Below are 13,297 nucleotides of genomic sequence, written 5' to 3' on the forward strand. Positions count from 1 at the left end.
ACTGACGTTGGGTTTATAATCATATCATGACGTACGTGAAGTGTTAACATGGGCTTGTAGTCCTTCAGAAAACAAGACTATAATCATATTCAACTCATTAACTAGTACATATTATCAAGATTATTAGGTTACACTAGACATGAATATACAGTAATCATAAACAAACACAGAGCATAAATCACAAAGCACTAATGGAAATACGCTTGGCTCCCGCATTGCCATTCAACAATGCTGATCCACTGGTCTGTCTCAAGTGGTTGTGGTGCGTGTCCAGGTCCTCGACATCAAAACTGAATCGACGGGGTCGCTCCCAGACACCAACACTCTCATCAGCATCAGTGACCGCTTCGAGCTGCTCCGACGAGAGGCCAAACTTGGTGGCAATTTGCTGCACTCGTTCTTGTGCGGCTGCCAGATCAACACCGCCACCCTGGCCCTCCTTGGCAAGACGGGCTTGCGCATGTTGAAGCAGCTCCAGATGCTGTGTAACAGCCTCGATGGCACCTTCCTGGTGATCGGTGTCACTGTTGAGCAGCTCGGCAAGTGCGGACTCGTGCAACGCTGCAGCAGCGAGGTGGTTACCCGAGGCCGTGTACAGGCCGGACAGCAGCTTGGTCATTTCCAGAGTGACGGGGTCACAGTTACCCCAGACTTGACGGAGGTTGTAGCAGATATCTTTACCAAGTTGCGTGGCGGATGAGACGCGACCGCGGCAGAAACGTGTCTCGACCAGTCGGCGTCCGATCCAGACAACGGCTGGGAGTGACCAGGTTTTTTGGACAATACGCGAGGTCCAGAGCTCGGTGAGAATGGCCTGATTTGTTAGCATATCCATTTTTCTGTATTTTAAGAAAACCCATACCTCCAAATCTTCAAACATTTCATGTTCACCTAGCACAGTGACAAGGTCGTTCAACTCGGCGAAAGGAAGCTCGGTGAACTCCAGCGGGAGTTCCTTGGTCTTGGTCATAATTTCCTGTAGTAACATCTGAGACTCCAATGACATATTCTTTGCAGTTGTCTCTTCGGTACACTTCTTGGTCTGATATCCGTTCAAGTACATGCAGAGTTTGATAGCAGTGAAGATGCTTTCCGGCGTACGCAATCCGTCGGTCAGATGCACAAAGGAGTGGAACACCCCAGTCACATCTGCTGCATCTTGGAACTGCGAACGATCGCAGAGGTCCTTCACCATACTCATGGTCGAAGTAACTATGTTGATATTATAGTCGTCCTGGAGTGATTCCCGCCTGCAAAGAGCGTAGAATTGCTGCACGGTATCCTTCTTTCGGAGCGGCTGTGCCACAGACAAAGTGTTGCAGAAGTAATCGTACAGCCTGTCCTGAGTATCCTGAGCGGAGCTGTAGCGCTTCTGGTTCGTTTGAAGCGTATGAAGCTTCTCTCCAGCTGCCAAGGTAGGCATGAGATCATGGCTGGATAGACTTCGTTGGAAGGCACTGTAGACCTGACCCTCACGGGACAGTTCGTCAAGGATCTGCTTCGACGAGCGTTGCTTACCAAAGACCTCCTCAAATGCAGCGACGAAGACGGCTGGGCGATACTCATTGAGTGATTGGCGTTGAGCGGCAGGTGTCTCGTTGATTACACGCTGGTGCAGGTCGTCAATCAGCCGGTTGCCCTCATCGATGTAGCCTAATTCCAGGTAGATCTCGGCCAGTCTGTGAGCACGGTCAACCAATGCTTCATGGTTAGCAGTAACGTGCACCACTTCATCGACATGGTCATCGAGTAGAGCTGCACCCTGACGACGAGACTCGGGAGATGTTTGAATGGCATGCATCCGGGCAATCTCGCGTAGCCACAAAAGTGTGGTCGGAGCGGAGAGCCCCTGCTGCTGTTTGGCCAATGCTAGCTCCTCAGCATACAGGGAACGTGCGGGTTCCGAAGTGTCCTTCTGGCGGAGATACAGCTGCGCCATTTGGTGCTTAATGCTAATTGGAAGGGGCTCGGACATATCGGGCAAAGCACGCGAACTTTCTGAGGGTGACACCCAGTCATGGGTATTCAAAACCTGGTGGTAGTGGTTAAGAGCTTCCCCAGCATGCTGATCGCTATCCGCGCAGAGAGCAGCAAGTGTAAGGGTTGCATCGCGTGTCCGTGCATCTGTGGGGCCATACAACTTGCGGCATAGCTGCTGGTGCTGGGATGCAACTTGGTATCGCTCTGCGTGACTTCCATGTTCAGATTTGTTCAGAAGTTCCATATAGCCAGTGTAAGTTTTGGGCAGTAGTCCCTCAAGCAGAGCACGGTCATAGCCGTCCTTTTCATCAAATCGTACAAGGGTAGGCCACAGATGGCGGTAAACCTCGAGGGCTGAATCCCACTGCTTGTTCTGCACGTGGATGTTTACCAAGGCCACTGCAGCCTTGACACCAGAAGAACTAACTTTACCATCGCGAATGCATGCTTCGTAAATGCGACGATAGCTGCTCTCAGCTTCGGCTCGCTTATCCAGACGCAAAGCCAAATCACCTTCATAGTATCGAGTGTCGATTGTGTGCTTGTCGTGATCGCCCAGTCGAGATCCAAAGAACTCACTGACCTGATGAAGGAGAACCAGGGCCTTTTCAAACTGGAAGGTAGTCTCATAGAACTCAACCACAGTCTTCACCACAGCGGTGACTGAAGGGACGGCCACCTGATCTGCCGTGATAGAGGCCTTGAATGCATTACCATATACCACGGAAGCAGTCTGTATATCCAGTCGGCGGAACAAACAATATGCATGGTCCAGGGCCAGGTTAGCCAGAATAGGAGCCTCACTTGAAGCGAACTTGGCTTTCGACCGAGGGTCTTCCACTGTGGGCCATGCATGCTTCAGGACCGCCCACGCAGTGTCACTGCCCTCCCGCCACTCTTCATCACGAATGTGTTGTGTTGTCAGTTGATGGCAGAGTGTTAACAGTGGTAAGGTTCGTTTCTCAGCTCCTGCAGAGGCAATAGAATCAATCCAACCTGGAAGGAGCTTACTCTCTTCGGGAGACAAGGCCCCCATGCTTTCCACATTACCCTGGGTCGGGAGGGATCCGCTGGCCAGTGACTCTGCCAGGATAACAGCCTCTGGCGAATATTGCTGACCGCTAGCTTGATAATATTTCCAGATCTGTAGCGACAACGCGCGATCCATATCATCCAAGCCCATTTCGCGTGCTTCGACGCGTAGTTCCTCGGCCCGTGAAGCCATCTCCGGGGATTTGACACCACCCTCAGCCTCCAAGTCTGCTGACAGTTGGCGGAGAATGGCAGTCGCTTCATCAGGTCGTCCTTGACGGCGAAGGAACTGTGAGTAGTAGAAAGCGACCTTTGTCTTTTGATCCCAGGCGGGACTCGTGTCGACACTGCGCGCTGAAAGGCCTGACCAAAGCCGGGTCAAAACAGCTTCAGCCTTGGCCGGCTGCCTGCTATCTTCGTACATTTGAGCCAGCTGTAGCGAGTAGGCAACACGACGTGGATCGGTGGCATCCATAGAGCGCATCATGGTCTCATACTTGTTCCGTGCGATTTCTAGAGCCATCTCATCGGGGGGCGCGATGTTGAAATGTTGAGTGAGGAAGTCAGCAGCCTGCATCGCTTCGGACGAATGGGAACCGTATGTCATGACCGTCTGTCGGTAGAACTGCTTTGAAGCATTGTATGCTGCATCTTCTTGGTTATTATCTCTGTGAGATTTTACCAGCCGATCAAGATATTGCAGGCGTTGGGCAAAACTAATATCGGATGAATCCCATCCAGACAGTGCCATATCACGTAGTGCGTCAGTCTTGAAGCCGGCTACTTGGTCTGCCTTACCACGGCCCTCAGGAGTGGCTACAAGGAGCTGCTCCAACTCGCGGGTGATGGGATCCGATGCGCCAAGCTGGGAACGGCTACGCATCCAGGCCTCATACAGATGATCATTCGCCCAGGAAGCCTTCGCCATGTCTGCTGCACGTGCACTGAGGATCAAACTCTGTAGTAAGGCAGGTGAATCACCGCCCAGTACACTGCGGCGTACTGTAACAGCTAAGCGGTACAGCTCTACAATGCTGGATCGAGTAAACTGAGACTCGCGGTTCGTCAGCTCCAGCTGAGCAAACAGGACTGAATCTGGCATGGCCTGACGGAACGGCTTCTGGAAGTTCAGCTCGTCGCGCTTAGAGCTAGCAATTGGAGACGCTAGCATATGGGAAAGCCAGTAGCGAGCCGTGTACTCCAGCAAAGTATATGCGTCTAGATAACGATCCCGAGCAGTGACGCGAAGCTTATCCCAAGAAACCGCAGTCTCATCAGTGAGCGACTTGCGAACCCAAGCCAATGAGCGAATCAATAGATCATAGTGGGCTTCAGATAGCGAGAAGGGCACTTCTTGGCCCATCAGCGCCCGAGCTTGTATGTGGTCACGAATCAGGTGATGCTTGAAAGTAACAAAACCGTCACGGACGGAGATCAACCGAGCTAGAGGTTGGAAGACTTCACGTTCAGTATTAGATGGGCGGGATGAAACCTTCAGAGTCTTCAAATCCACCGCCAATAGTTGCTCTATCTCCTGGATACGTAAAGGACGCTCTGCAGCCAGGAGCCAGGCAAGGAGACTCTGGGTTCCTACACGGTTGAGGTCAATGCTGCGTATATGTCGATCAATCACATCACCCAAAGTATGCGGGGAGGTCTTTACTGCAGATTGCATTTCATTAAAAGTTGCTAGGTGTCGAATGGCCTCAACGGTGAGCTGAGCCCACACAAAACATCCCTGCGCCCGAGGAACTATGGCCGCTGCCAACGAATCTCGCTGCGATGCATCAAGACCAGAGAATGCAGCATCGGATGTCATCGTATCAACTAAAGCTGTATGGAGGTCATGCTGTGTCAACGAGACATTCATAGAAATATGTTGAGTCGTTGATGCCTCCCGCATGGGCATCTGTGTAGCAGCGAGCGGTCGGCTGAAGACAATGAGCTTGGACGGCGTATTGCGCTCAGAGATAGCATCTTGAAGGCGTTTCAAGAAGGGGCCAACAGCTACTTCCGGATGTTTGATCTGGTCAATGCCATCTACCACTAGCATGAAATGCATGTTTGACTGTAACGCTATATGAATAGCAGTCCATAGCTGGTCCTCCACCCGCGGGTCTGGCGCTCCAGTCACAGCGAGCTCCAGAGCATTCATAACGCCGGAGAGAATAGACTCATGGGTCTTTCGGCTAGTGACACAGCGATCGAGAATCTGAGTTAGGAGACCCTTAAGGATGCTTAACGGCAATGTTGTAATGGGTACATCTGATCTGATTGAGATGGGAATGACGTTCCAGATATCAAATTCCGAAGATACCTGCAACTTTTCCATTGTCCACTGGGCCAATGCACTCTTTCCTGAGCCAGGATTGCCAGTAACCAGCAGCATATTACGCCTGTTGATAGTAAACGTAGTCAAATGTGGATCAAACCATGCAAATGAGCCATCAGACAACGAATGATTATGGCCTTCTAGCAACATATGCAGGGGTCGATCTTGTAGCTCGAGGAATTGGTAAATGGCAGCGAGGTCTAAGGGAGTCTGCTGTTTAGGTGCCCCGGTAGCCAAAGCGACTTGCGACATCCGGCGCCAGTGAGTGGTAAATCGGTTGAAGTAGCAAAAGAATGAGCTATTCACCGCCTCACTCATGGATTGCCAGTGCTGTGAGCGCTCTGCTTCGCGGTATTCCATGGTGACATGCATGACAAGTTGAAGCACATGGGCGTAGATTTCTGCGACCTCTCGCTGCAGGGCTCGGTAGGTCTGAAAGTAGCTTTCCTGCTGAAGAAGCAATGAAATTCCCAGTGTCACCCTGCCATACTGTCCGAATAGACTATCGAGGATGTCGATGTGCTCAATGCCCAGCTACAATGGTCAGCCACTCTTACAGCAAATAGAGTAAAATTTCTCCCTTTACGACTTACTTCGAGTTGTAACAAAATAGCTCCCCAAATCATCATGGCTGCCTCGTCTGCTCCGTCCATAAAGCCGGCCACGGAGTCTCTCAATGAGCCTACCGCAAAGGCTAAACGAGAAGCTCGGTGGAGAGCGCCATCTAACCTACTGCCATCTGGTGGCATACGTCGTAGTCTTTCTGCGGCAATGGCATCAAAGAATACGTCGACGGTTGGAGATTTTGTCAGAATCTCATTTGGAGACATTCCTAACCGTGCCGGACACTCCTTGGAGACATATTCGAGTGTCTCCCGAAGGAGTGGCTGCGAGTTAGAGTCCCCATTTTCAGCAGTGTTCTCCGCCACGGATGAGGAAGACATGCTGTGCAATTAGTTTACTCAATGATGGAGTGCATTAATTAGACATCGAGTACATGCACATGTACCGTTAAGAGATGATTTTTTGAAACTGCGATATCGTCCGTGACAGCCCTTGTTAAGGGTAGGCCCTTTGTCTCCGGTACTTCATGCAATACTGACATCATGAGAGCGATTTCCCCAGTAATATATTCCAAGGCTCATCATCGATCCCCGATTGCGATAAGGACCGTGGTTCGCAGAAGTTAATTGAGCGAAAGATCAATACTGATTGTTGGATGCTCAAGGGAAGAGCAAGGGCTCAAGGAGAACCACATGGATTTGGCGTAGTGTGGTGTCATAAGAAATCATCGCAGTCAGTTACTAGTGGTCAATGTTTGGTTCAATGCGTCATGGCCAATGTTTTGAGGGGTTGTAGGCGTTGATGTCGATGACATCACAGGCTTCGGGTTGGCCGTCGGAACATGTGACATCCGGCCTAGAAGGAATCAGTAAAGTACTAGAATTGGCCGAAATAACAGACATAGTTTGTCCATTGTGCTCTGATAAATTCGTGATGACTTGCCTTGGAGTGTGGTATTGTCTGGCCTTGGGGAGTGATGTATGCAACCACCAATCCATTGCCACTAGTACTAAGTAGTACTAGTAGTAGTACAAAGTTGAATTGGGGTTACCATACCGGATGCCGGCTATATGTTTCATTGGTCAGCAAACTTTATGACGTTATAGCTAATCCAATCAGTAATCGTACTACAAAGGCGGTAGGTATGGATCGTTCACACATAGGCATTAGCTGTATCTAGCGGATCTATAGTTTTTCGCTCATGCACCTTGAAAGAAGATACCTTTGAGACTGTCAACGAAGATGTCGGATGAAACGGTCATTGTGAGCCATCCCGGTACAACAACTGGAAACCGGCATATGTAGAGCTTCAACTGTCGTACAATTTGCGAGACACACCCATATATGTCCTAATAATAAGACTGTAAACACTGTATTCAATTCCCTCCCAGCTTGCTTCGGATGGTGGGAGGTCAACTTGTATGAATCTTATGATACTGCCCAATTAACCCCTCGAAGGGGGCGGAGAAAACATTTTGGATTTATACAATCCCACAAGGGAAATTCATACCCAACGATCCTCAGAAACTACATAGCGCGATGGATCAAATCGCTCGGTTTGTCGTATCAAAGACAAGGCCGGTATCGATAGACGAAATTCAAAGGTTCATGTGAGGCTACACGAGTGGACAAGGGCATTGAGTCCACTGAAAGGAAATGGCCAAATTTACGTGGATGAACTCCATCGAATTCTACTCGTTCGATAACTAACGTCATAGAGCTCGGACTAGCCTCACTAAGCACTTTGCTCTGGGCAAGCCAGGCCAGAGAGAGAAGAGCTCTCGGGCCATACTAAATCTCCAGCGGAAAGATAGTCGTGCTGATGATTACGTGCGATGTATGTCAGAATTTTCTTTCTCGGTCGCCGCTAGGCATTTTACAAGAGTACCTCCCGACGAATTGTTAACTGCAACATCTACCACGAGTTCTTGGGCAGTGCCCACATGTAGTAGTTAAACTGACTGAAGACCACCTGAAACTCGATAAAGGGTGCCAAATAGATGCAGGGAATGCCTCATCTGCTGCCGATCTGGAAGCAATCTGGAACAAATTTGGTATATTGCTAAGCCCTTCCATGCATGGACGTATCCCACGTACTGAGTTGCATATCTTGAGAACATTTCTTCTGCCAAACAGTTAACCTGGGCGGCCATCTGTGGAGTATCCAGTATGTTAAAGAGAGCGAGCAGGAGGACAACACATCCGATCAAAAAGGTGCTCTTGACCATACGGCACATGCGAGATTCAGAAGTCAATATGCGAACGACTCGTGTAGTTATTCCTATCACGAGCAGAATTCACCTCTCGAGGGCAACAGTTCTGCAGCGAAGGGTCTCATTTATCTGGAACGCGCTTGGAGGAAACATCGCCAAGCATATACAGTACGTGGGACGGTTCACGAATCATCTCTGTATAGTTCATGCGTTGCTGACCAGATGTATCCAGTCCAGCGGTATGGGTGGACACTGTGAAGAAGTCCTCCCTTTGTGAGTTGCAGATGTAAGTACTACTGTAAACCTATATTAACCGGTTTATTGTTCACCTCTAAGTTTAGACAACTCACATAAACCAAGTCTTTTATTAAGACACCCAAGCCATCACTATGACAACATCCCATCAATAGGTAGCCAAACGGCCCCAGGTCTGCACAATGTAGAATTCTAAGACCAAACACACGCTACGTCCATCAGTCAGACACATCACAATCAAAGACCAGCCTAGACTCATGCGAGTCAAAATTTACACCTTTCAGCTATACCCAATCCCTATGCAAAGTTCCGGAAACGATTTCCTATTGAACCTCACCTGACCAAGGAATGAGTAAACAAAAGGAACTAGAAGCCGACAGCAATGTCCAAGTATAACCTTTCTCCACGGTTGTAACCAAGGTTGCCAAGCATACTCAACCGTAGGTGCTTACGGGAATAAGTATATATACCAATCAATTCCGTGGTTGAAATGTACTAGAGCTAAGATATGAGACAACGATTTACTGTCAGTATGCTTGTATGGGATGCTGAGAACACCCAAACAGACGAATCATGATGAAATTGATTGAAAATTTAAAACTTCCCTTGGCCAAACTATCGGCAGGGTAGTTAAGACCCGTATATCGTGAATCTCTCACAAATGAATGGATTAGAACAACGAAATGGTGGCGTACGGTAATCACACGGCTTATCATGTTGGGAAGCGCTTACTGATGCGTCAACATTACTCAACAGCCATATTTGGACATTGGTAGCTTATATCGTATCTACAGGAAGTGGGACCGTCCGTGAGTCTCTTACTCTCTAAGAGGGTGTTGCAATCAACTAGGCAGGTCTTATCACTATTCACAATCTTCAGACTCCCTGATATCTATAAATTACTCGATTAATCGAACACGCAATTTTTTGTACCAAATCAAGTCACCAGTTTTTGCCCCAATGATGCAACTACGCTATCGGTATGCAATCTCTTTCATCTTCCGGTTTAGCGGAAGCCCTGGCGTGGTATATCTACGAAGCACTAATATTAGAGCCAACAGTATTAACTCCGAGTACTATGCCCCCTTGAACTACCCCCGAACCCTGGATGAAGCCAAGGAGCGTCTCCGCGTACAAGCAGAACACACCGCCCAGTATGCCAGTGCTCTGGCGGAAGACTTCCAGCGCAAAGCCGAGCAGTTTGAAATGTCCGGTTTATCGAACGAGGAATTCGAGGAAGAAATTGACAAGATGGGTCAAGAAGCAAGGGAGGACATCAATAGACATATAGAAGAAACCACTAAATATCTGAAGGCTTTCATGAGGCACATCTCTAGGACAGAAATGGGAGAGGCAAGAAGGCGGCTGTTGATGGATTGTGCCAAAGAGGCTTTTCATGCCGCGTGGAAAGCTCTCGACTGCTTCCTCTTGATCTGTGTGGAGATTCAACAGAGACTATTGGGGGTTGTAGAAGAATCACAATGGGTGGCTCAGGCAACTAGATGGTCGGTTAGGCGCGCTCTCTCTCATATACGGCAGGTCCTCCAGGAGGATGTTCACTCGATATATGGTTGGTGATGGCCAGTTAGATGTTCTGAAGTTTAGTGGAGTCGGGACACGTTTACGGTGTCAGCTTTAGGTACTACTGCTGGAATTTGCACGAAATTTTATTATTTTAGGAGGTGGACAAAAGACTGCCAGCAGTGTTTCTTCCCTAGATAAGCTTCTATCTCAATGGGCTTTCTTTTCCCAACCCAGCGTAGAGATAACATCAGTCGCAATGTAGCAATAAAAACCCCTCCACTCCAACTGAGACATTCATTATACTTTTACGAACACCCTAAATTAGCGCCTTCCATGAAAAGCTACCCCTATACTGTGGGCGAGGCTAATATTACGATTACTATGAGAGTCTATCAATCACTTTCTTGCATGGTTTCGAGGGGCATATGACGGGCCTGTGCACGTATAATGGACATGGAGATAATTCCCACAAAGGAGCCGCATTCTTTGTTCTTTGGTTGAAGTTTCAAAGACAACGTGGATGCCTCGGCGTGGGGCGTTTGTTACCCACTTGATATATCGATCGAGATTTCAAGCGACCCCATTCGTCGGCTTTTCTTAGTTGAGATTTACTTTCATCTGCCTTTTCGATATTGTTGACATTTATAGCACGCGCCACTCTAGGCTTCCACATAAGCTACTAGGTCCACGGCAGTGGGAGTACGAACACTAGCAATGGATCGTTTCTGCCAAGTAATCACGCAATCATGGATATCAATTTCATGTCAAGCAGGACGCTGATCAATTGAAAACTACTAGTAGCAACTTTATGCGTGAATCCAGCGCCAAGCTGCTAGTTCCATCCAAAAAAATGCTTAGCATGCAATCGGGTTATAAATTCCAGCTGAAAAGCTGCAACACACGCCTCCGTGTGGATAACTTTTAACAAGAAGCTTTCAGCATGTACAATAGACATCCAAATAAAGACAAAGATTGCGGCATATATCGTAACGAGATGGAGACAACGAAACCAGAAAGGGGTATTTATATACAAAAACTACCAGAAGTACGGGTTTCCATAAACATCTGCATAACACTGCAGTGAATCGGGGCAGCTGAAAAGAATGAGTTAGCATAATGTCATCACTACCATGATCTCGATATACTTACTACACCGGATCCTTCCCGAAAATGATGTGCCAAGAATACTCCATCACCCGCGAGGTGACATCGTCTGGCAAGTCATTGGTCAGAACCCAATTATAGTACTGCATATATTCTTCGAAAGAACGCTTCAAAACCTGGTCGCGTGACACGGCGAACTGCGAGCAGCACGGCGCACCAATGACTTCTGGAACTTCGGTATTGTTAAACAGCTCCTTCCAGGCCTGCGCGTAGACCGCCTCGGTCGTTTGTCCGGGGCGCGGAGGGTTCCGTAAGGGCCTGAGCTCTTCGGGGCAGCCAGGTGTTTCCTGGCATCGGAGATTGGCGTAGCCGCTCTGCTGAATAAAGTCGGCTTGGAGGTTGCGGATCGCCACGACGTTGCTGTACTCCATGTTATCGGTGTGCCAGGCAGCCGGCCAGCCGTCTTTATGGCTATGGATGAACACGATGAGCGATGGGAGATCGTGGTAATGTTCGATGATGTAATGGAGGTATGCCAGACTTTCGCGTCCCTTATTGATGGGGGTATGCCGCGTAGCGCTCAAATCATCAACGGTGTAGATCACATTCCGCCATCTGACCTGTCAGAAAACCGCATCCAGGAATGCGACGGACCGAACTCACTCATTTAAATCATTAGCGACCCATGACGTATCCTCCGAAGCCAACTTCGCCATCACAAGCGCTCGGTCATTGGGGACGATGATCGGGGTGGTCTCGTAATTCTGCGGGGAGATCACATCCGATTCCATGGCTGTTTTGTCTACCTGGTCACCCTGATTGCCGTTGTCGGAACCCGCGGAACTACCCCCGAAGCGCCAGAAGGATGATAGCGGCACACGCGAATCATCCTGAACGGTGTCGAGATGGCGCTTGATCAGGAAGATGGCGAGGATCAGGAGTGCGGCCGTACCAACACGGATGGATAGTCTCATTTCATAATATTAGTTGTCGACCCGGTTGAACAATTTGTAGATATGCAGATTCCCGCGGGATCGAAGGGAGGGGGGAAGGAAATGCGGCGCTGTCGGTGGTAATTAAAGGGGGGGAGCTGTTAAGCGGCGTGTTACATGAACGACTAAGTCAAACCCCGGCGACGAGCGTAGGTCGTGCAAAGAGAGGGGAAACAAAAGAAGAATAAAGAGTCCCCAGATTCTAAGCCAAAAATGAAGGGATTGGAAGACAGCGGCGATTATGAGGCCATAGGATGGATAAAGAATGCGTCGGAAACTTGATACGAGAGACAAGTGAAGAAGAGGGGAACAAAAGATACAAAGAAAGAAAGGAAAAGAAAAGAAGACGGGGAAAATTAAAAAATAAAAAAGAATGAGGCAGAAAAATGTGAACCATAGGAATGGCCACGATGCCCTCCCTGAGCAGTGCGAACAGAAAAAAAAAATGCTTATCACTGAGAGGCGTTGACACGCGGATTGGTGGGAATGGAAGGGGCGAGACACAGCTGATCTGCAGGGGCCATCAAGACCTCTTGTTGCGTACGCTTGAAACGAGTTCCATGTTCCCAGTAGATTGGCTGAGATGACCAAGGACTAATTCGACAACGACAATTGTTCTACAAAAGCCGAGTCTTCCTTATGGAGCATCACTTAATCTTGATTTCCTTGCCATTGATTGATTAAATCTCCTAAACACAGCGACACAATTGACTTGTGTTGTCAATCTTCGAAAATTAGGGGGTTAGTCAGCCTCCCAGCCAACCATGGCTAATAATGGGCTAAGATAACCATACCCAACTACCGACGCATAATTCGTCCACCTCGCTTCGTGGCCAAAAGGCTTGATCGTCAACGCCGGCCAAATACAACTCCGTCGGCCTCCGGATGTCACACATCTTGTCCCTCTGTCTCTATATATCATCTGGGCAGAGACGATGTACCCTCTTCAGAACTCAATACAGGGCCCCCGACTGTCGTCCTTCTCCTTCGGTCAACAAAACCCGAAGATCCCGTCTTACAATGATCTAATATGGTTACGATCCACAGTGGAGGAGTCTATCTCTAACGGCCCACCAAGCCTTCTAGTTTGACTGGTTGAATGGTCCGTGGCAGTGGCTCCCGTAGCGCCATCATTTTATTCTTTCAATTTTCCATCTCGCGATTCAAGACTGGAATATACTTCAATAACCACACCCTATATTAACCTTGATGGAAGTCGCACACGCCGGGATTACGTGAACAATCCACCCAGAACGTGGTAATTTCATCACGAAACTCCCAGGCCGATCGTTGAGCTCATA

At 48.8% G+C, this 13,297-nt stretch overlaps 3 protein-coding genes across 3 annotated transcripts; 1 reads left to right on the plus strand and 2 right to left on the minus strand.

Annotated features, from left to right (window-relative positions):
- Positions 1-178: 178 nt before the first annotated feature.
- On the minus strand, positions 179-6,288 carry ABOM_006005 (tetratricopeptide repeat protein; the record flags this gene model as incomplete). The annotated part of the gene is made up of 3 exons (XM_022533134.1): positions 179-814; positions 863-5,878; positions 5,938-6,288. 3 exons carry the CDS (start codon positions 6,286-6,288, stop codon positions 179-181), a joined length of 6,003 nt encoding a protein of 2,000 aa, XP_022389573.1.
- A 1,876-nt stretch (positions 6,289-8,164) lies between these two features.
- ABOM_006006 (uncharacterized protein) lies at positions 8,165-9,954 on the plus strand (the record flags this gene model as incomplete). The annotated part of the gene is made up of 3 exons (XM_022533135.1): positions 8,165-8,289; positions 8,354-8,407; positions 9,438-9,954. The coding sequence occupies 3 exons, from the start codon at positions 8,165-8,167 to the stop codon at positions 9,952-9,954; spliced, it is 696 nt and encodes a 231-aa protein (XP_022389576.1).
- A 982-nt stretch (positions 9,955-10,936) lies between these two features.
- On the minus strand, positions 10,937-11,978 carry ABOM_006007 (DUF3431 domain-containing protein; the record flags this gene model as incomplete). Its single annotated transcript, XM_022533136.1, has 3 exons — positions 10,937-10,994; positions 11,050-11,619; positions 11,668-11,978. The coding sequence occupies 3 exons, from the start codon at positions 11,976-11,978 to the stop codon at positions 10,937-10,939; spliced, it is 939 nt and encodes a 312-aa protein (XP_022389575.1).
- Positions 11,979-13,297: the final 1,319 nt, after the last annotated feature.

The sequence above is a fragment of the Aspergillus bombycis genome (assembly GCF_001792695.1).
Source record: "Aspergillus bombycis strain NRRL26010 chromosome Unknown contig00037, whole genome shotgun sequence".
NCBI classification, from domain to species: domain Eukaryota; kingdom Fungi; phylum Ascomycota; class Eurotiomycetes; order Eurotiales; family Aspergillaceae; genus Aspergillus; species Aspergillus bombycis.